The 6208-nt window shown below is 40.1% G+C and overlaps 1 protein-coding gene across 1 annotated transcript; it reads right to left on the reverse strand.

Annotated features, from left to right (window-relative positions):
* Positions 1 to 13: 13 nt before the first annotated feature.
* LOC139534513 (uncharacterized) lies at positions 14 to 3080 on the reverse strand. The gene is made up of 5 exons (XM_071333700.1): positions 2806 to 3080; positions 2426 to 2549; positions 2051 to 2139; positions 913 to 1209; positions 14 to 736 (listed from the first exon to the last, which is right to left on the reverse strand). Exons 1-5 carry the CDS (start codon positions 2839 to 2841, stop codon positions 197 to 199), a joined length of 1086 nt encoding a protein of 361 aa, XP_071189801.1. The 5' UTR covers positions 2842 to 3080; the 3' UTR covers positions 14 to 196.
* Between the last annotated feature and the right edge of the window lie 3128 nt (positions 3081 to 6208).

A 6208-nucleotide genomic window follows, 5' to 3' on the forward strand; every position in this document is an offset into this window, starting at 1 on the left:
CTTTAGTCTGAAATATGAATAGAATATTTATTAACTATTTGGCAAGTAACAAAATACAAAAAGGCACATAGGAAAATGCAGTGGTTAATTAAACTGTGGTGCACACTTAACTTGTAAAAAGGTCTTCAATTACAGTTTTGTTTTCTCGAATTGAACCTGAGATTAACTGTCATATGTTGTGCACATTTGTGGGCGATTAACTGAAATGATGACAACATGGGGTTGTGAGGTCACCCAGTATTAACAGGGCATCCACAGCCGTCCCCTCAGACTCTGTGACAGTCCCATTTCTCAGAGCCACCGCATCCCAAATACTGGTCATTGGAGGCAAAGCTTCTGGGGATAGGCAGCTTTCACCGTCTTCTAATGGCAGTGTATCACCATCACACTCTTCAGGTGAGAAGTACTGGAGATGTAGATTCTCAGGGCTTCTGTTAGAGGGCCTGTCCAGGGTCTGAGTCTGGTTCCAGGGCCCTTCATCATCCACCAGACTGACCGACTCCTCATCCATAGTGAGCAATGCGTTCGCTGCCTCCAGCTCCACATCAGACCTCAGTCTGGGCTGGTTCTGATGTTGGGGCTCCAAGATGGCCAACACAAAGAGCTGGTCCCCTCTATGAAAGAGCCCCATCTCTTCAGCTGGAGATGGTTTGGTGGTGGGAATGGACTGACACACTGATGGCTGCCTAAGGGTTGAGGTGTGATCAACTGGCAATGTCCCTTCAGGACAAGCCACCTGTTAGTTGGATTGTATATTATTAGGAATTTCTTTTGTATCTTTACAGACTCACAAAAAGTTGCCCATAAACACAGATCTAGGATCAGATTACTACCCCAGTCCTTCAGGAGGAAACCTAACACTGACCTTAGATCAGCTACTAGAGGTACATTTCATTCTACTTCCTTATTTACCTGAGTGGAGATGACGGCAGTGGTGACCTCTAGATGGGCAGGCTTTTGGTGATGGAGCTTCAGTAGGTTGGTTATAGCCTGATCCTCTTCCAGGCTTAGCTGGATCACAGCCTGACTCCATCCCCTCTCTCTGGGCCTAGGGGTGATGGGCAGATGGGGAGGGTCCCTCCTCCAGGTGTGGCCACCCAGGTCTCTGGTAGGGTGGGCTTGTGATCTGAAGGGGTCAGGTCTGACGGGGGGTGCGGGGCAAGAGGACATGATGGGGCGAGGGGTGTTGAGTTGGAAGCACTCAAAAACCTGCCGTGGAGGGTAAGAAGGGAGGAGTATGGTTCATGTGCAGTTACTGCTTTTGTGTGCAAAATACACAAGTGGTCTGTTGTATATCCAGTGCATTATGTAAATAGTGGAGTCCTATGTAGCGCCAGGGTTGTGGGTTCGATTCCCACTGGGGACCAGTACAAAAAAAGTCTAAATGTATGCACTCACTACTGTAAGTCTGGATAAGAGCGTATGCTAAATTACTAAAATGTAAAATGAGAAACTGCTTCATTTCAAGTTTCATTTGGGATAAGTTCTGCTCATGACTACCTTCAACGACTGTAAGCGTTTCTACACCACCAGCAGAAGTGAAAACAGAGGATCTTCCTACGGTTCTAACCCCATCTCACTTCCACACCAAAACAAACTAAATGACCTCTCTACACTGTGTTCTACCGTCCCAATTTCTTTCCACCCCCACTCGCCCTGTCTGACTAGAGGGAGGCAATCTAATTACACTCCCCCAGTCTGTCTGATCCCCCTTTAATCCCTGAACAACCCCCCAACAAGATCCCAGATCCCATTTCTGTTGGCATCTAGCACATTACAGTTATCCAAGTCCATAGACAGCCCACTCCCACCCCATCATGACCCCTAATATTCTCCACTAATCTCTAGTAAGCTGGATAACCCCACTGAAAGGGGGCATTTAATAGGTTGTGCTTTATGATTTTAATCAATACACGGGGAATGGTTTTGGGGGTGTACTCTCTCTTTCTGTTGGCATCTAGCACATTACAGTTATCTACAATTAAGGCATTGCAAAAGGGCAGATGTCTGCATAATTGATGAGCTGGATTATGACCAAAGATGCTCTCACCTGCAACTCGGTCACAATGTTCGGTACCCGTTGTCCCCGGCGCATGGTGGGGTCCGTGTAGAAGAACTCCGAGGGAGTCATAACTGGAACTGATGGGGGAAAATTGTCCAATAAACAAATATAGGCCTTGATTCATTTAGGAGGCTGGTCTTAAAAATCGGGATTCAGGAGTCAAAAGTGTTGATGAACGTTAAACAAATGATGAGAGTTTAAAAAACATACAGCCCTACTATTTCCAAGTCAACCCCAAAAGTAAATGTGTAATTTGAACCCTGGCTAATATGTACCAAATCCCTAAAGGTCAAAAGTTAGCAGAGGGTCCAAGAGCTACATAGGCACCTGAGAGGGGTGGTGGTGCACCTGTCCTGTCCTCACCTGGCTGTTGGTGGGGTCTCCAGGGGTACTGGGCCGAGCCCATGGCTGCCATGTACAGGGGCAGGAAGGAGGGATGGTGAAGGGTCCTGTTGGAGAATGGAGGAAGGACCACCTGCCTTGGGCTCTGTTGTTGGAGGAAAGACAACACAGATATTGGCATAAGACAAAGGTATTGGCTGCTGATTATCTAATTTCAAGCATAATTGTCAAACCGCAAACACACCAGTCTAGACGATGGTCATGTTTTTGTGTCGTCTCCATTTACTCAGGTCATGCTTATTATTGTAGGCTACTACCTCGCAATTAAATTGTAGTGTGTTGTTCCAAATCTACTAAATTGTTACTTCTGTATCAGTAGGCTATAATTCTGGAAAACTCACATTGAACTTTGCAGAACTTCCATGTCTGTCGCTCATATCGCTGCAACAACTTTTCTATTTCACTACAACAAATATAATCTGAAAGGACCAGCAACGATCAATGCACAAAGAACATAAGCTAATAAAACTGTTTTGGAAGCTTCAACTATTTCTAATGAATTAGCAACACGTTCTTAAGGTACGAAAACATGTTTGCTAAAGTTTTGTTGTTGATTGAACCACAGGAGTCATAGACAATTGATGCGCATTGACATTTGGTAAATGAGCATGGCGCTACCTGCTGGCCATATCAGGGAGTAATTATTAGTCTCTGATTGAATAATATATTGTAATGAAACAGCAGGGAGCAGGTCTCGAACCCTCGACCTTCTAAGCCCGAGGTCCGGCGCGCTATCGACTGTGCCGCAAAAGCATGTTCGTGCGCCATAGTCGATTTCAGCGATTATAAACCCAGGGTCGTTACACTATGTATAGGCTACATCTAAATCCATTAAACCTACTTTCAATGGCGTATACGACTATCGAGATGCATTGTAGATCAGTGAAATTGCATATTAGCAACCGTTTTAAATCCGTGGTCAATTATGTTCTTAGGATAGGCGAGTATTAAAAAAACATAAAACAATCATGCTGTCTGACTTTCCATCATGGGAAGAACACTGTGAAGACGTTGATCAAGGATCTCCAGCTTTATTAAATAAATGGCAACTGGATTTTACTTCAGGGAAGCTCATTCATTTAAATAGTTTTATAAAATATTGCTAACTTCTATAATAGTGATTCAATTTGTCTTAAATTCTATTGCAGGGCAGTGATTGGTTACCAATTGATTCATTCTCAACCCCTCTAGAGTTTCCTTTATACTGCTTGCAGTGTTCGTGGGTTTACAGTGGGTAAGACTTCTTCTAGCCTATGATACGTTTTATAATAACGTTTTTAAAACAATGGAAACCTGATTGGTATTACCTTTAATTCGTCTTTCAGGAACTGTTCAGGTTGAATGTCGGGATAGATGTCTTGTGGTGTCTGCGTTCTTGGCATTTCCTGATATTGAACCTCGATTCGAAGCTATTGGTAAGTTAATGATGCATTTATTGACATGGTTTTGTTTCAATACATTTTAAGTGTAAACCTTTGACCTAAAATTTATTAAAATCAGACTTGACCGTACGCATTGAAACATTGAATCCTTTCCCCCCATCTAGATGCTGATGGTGTTCATCCCATCACTAAGCAGTATGGGTCAATGTGGCTACATGTTCAGTATCCTCCCTCTACCTGGCCATGTTGAGCTCAGAGCCTCCTACTTCTCCTGTCACCACTGTAGAACCTCAACATCTGATAACATTGATGTTGAATCTCTTTTCATAAAAATGACCCGTTTATTTTTTGGTGGTAAAATAGTGCTAATTGGATGCATCTATCGGCCACCCGATTCCGACATTGGTAGTTTCATTGATATCCTTGCATCAACCTTGGATTTGATTAATAATGAAGATAAAAATGTGTTTTCTATTGGGTGATTACAACATACATTTATTTAAAAGTGAGAACCATTCACTGACATCAGACTTTTTGAATAATTTATACTCTAGCGATCTGTATCCCCTCATCTATAAACCCACACGAGTGACCAGTTAGTTCACCTGCCGCCCTTATTGATAATATTTTGAATAATGTGGTTAATACAAGTATATTTTACATTGACATTTGATTACTTTCCAATTTTCTACTTCTTTGGCAGCTGGAAATGAACAGATGGGAATATTTAGTAGCATTAAATGTAGAATATTTAACTAAAGTAATTGTGAGCGCTTTAAGATGTTGATTATAATTATTTTTTCCATGAAATATCATCAATCAGGCCGATGTGGAGTCTGCTTACCAGACTTTAACCTTGGTTTACAACCGGTCTCAAATAATCCAGTTTAAAAAATGAATAAAAATTGTATAAAACAATTCTCACAAATCCCTCTCCCCTAAATTCTGCAAATTTACTCACCTACTTTGTATATCCCCCCAAATATATTTTACTAACAAATTCCAAGAATCCTTAAGTAATAAGTCAACTTGGAAAATCGTTTATCAACTGTTGATTTCTAAAAAGGCATCTACAACTAACCCATCTCAATGTATTGTTGGAAATAAGAATTATAGTGATCCTAATGTTATTTCATGTGAATTTAATAACTTTTTTGTGAATGTGGGTTCTTCTATGTCAATGAAAACGGATGGAAATCCCTTGGATTACATTAAGGGACATTTCCCTTCTCTGCTTCAGTTTGATCCCCCTGAAGTAATGTAGGTGATGGTGGTAGTAGTCATTTAAAGTTATCAGCAGCAGGTCATGATGAGATTGGTGCCTCAGAATTTTGATTTGGTGAAATCGGTGTCTTCCTCGATCACTGAGCTGCTAACACATATCTTCACCAAATCTATGCAAACTGGTATTGTTCCTAAAGATGAGAAAAATGGCCAGTTATCCCCCTCTATAAATCTGGGGATCCAAGATCTTTTACAAATTATCACCCAATATCTATACTACTATGTTTTTCAAAAAATCGTAGAAAAATTGGTGTATAAGAGAATGTTGAAACATTTAAATCAACATTTTATTCTATATGAGCACCAATATGGTTTTCATAAAAACTTCACCACAGATATGGCTCTTTTGCAATTTGTGGATAAAATATTTACAACCCTTAACAATGAATATGCTCTTGGCATCTTTTTACATCTATCCAAAGCGTTTGACACGGTTGATCATGAAATATTACTTTCTAAATCGCATTATTACTGTTTTCATGATTTATACATATAATTGGTTATATAGTTATATTTATGATAGAGAACAATTGTATAATTGTTATTCATAATCTATATCAATGACCTTGCTGCTGTGTCTCCTACCGTACTTCCCATTCCCGACGATAACAATTTGATTTTATCACATAAGAATTTTGATTCACTAATTAATGAAGCCAACTCAGGCATGGCCAAATTTTCTGAATTGTTCCAGATAAACAAATGATCTTTATTGGGCTCACTAGTAAGAATAAGAAATATTGTAAAAAAAAATAAAAAAAAACTAAATTATAAAAAGGCCAGAATCGCAATTGGTGGGAATGGAATGGAACAAGTCTCATACACTAGATTCCTCTGAATTCTAATTGATGAAAAGTTATCCTGGAAAGATCACATTCAATTTGTCTGCAAAGTAATAGTCTGTTGGTATCATCATAAAGATTAGTGGTTTGGTTCATCAGGCTTGCTTCCTAACTCTTTACTATAGCTTAATTTACTCATATCTCATTTACTCTAATATTGTCTGGGCCAGTACATATGCCTCCTACCTACACAAATTACTCATCATACAAAATACATTTACAAAACTAACCACCTC

The sequence above is a fragment of the Salvelinus alpinus genome, chromosome 11, assembly GCF_045679555.1.
Source record: "Salvelinus alpinus chromosome 11, SLU_Salpinus.1, whole genome shotgun sequence".
Taxonomy (NCBI): Eukaryota; Metazoa; Chordata; class Actinopteri; order Salmoniformes; family Salmonidae; genus Salvelinus; species Salvelinus alpinus.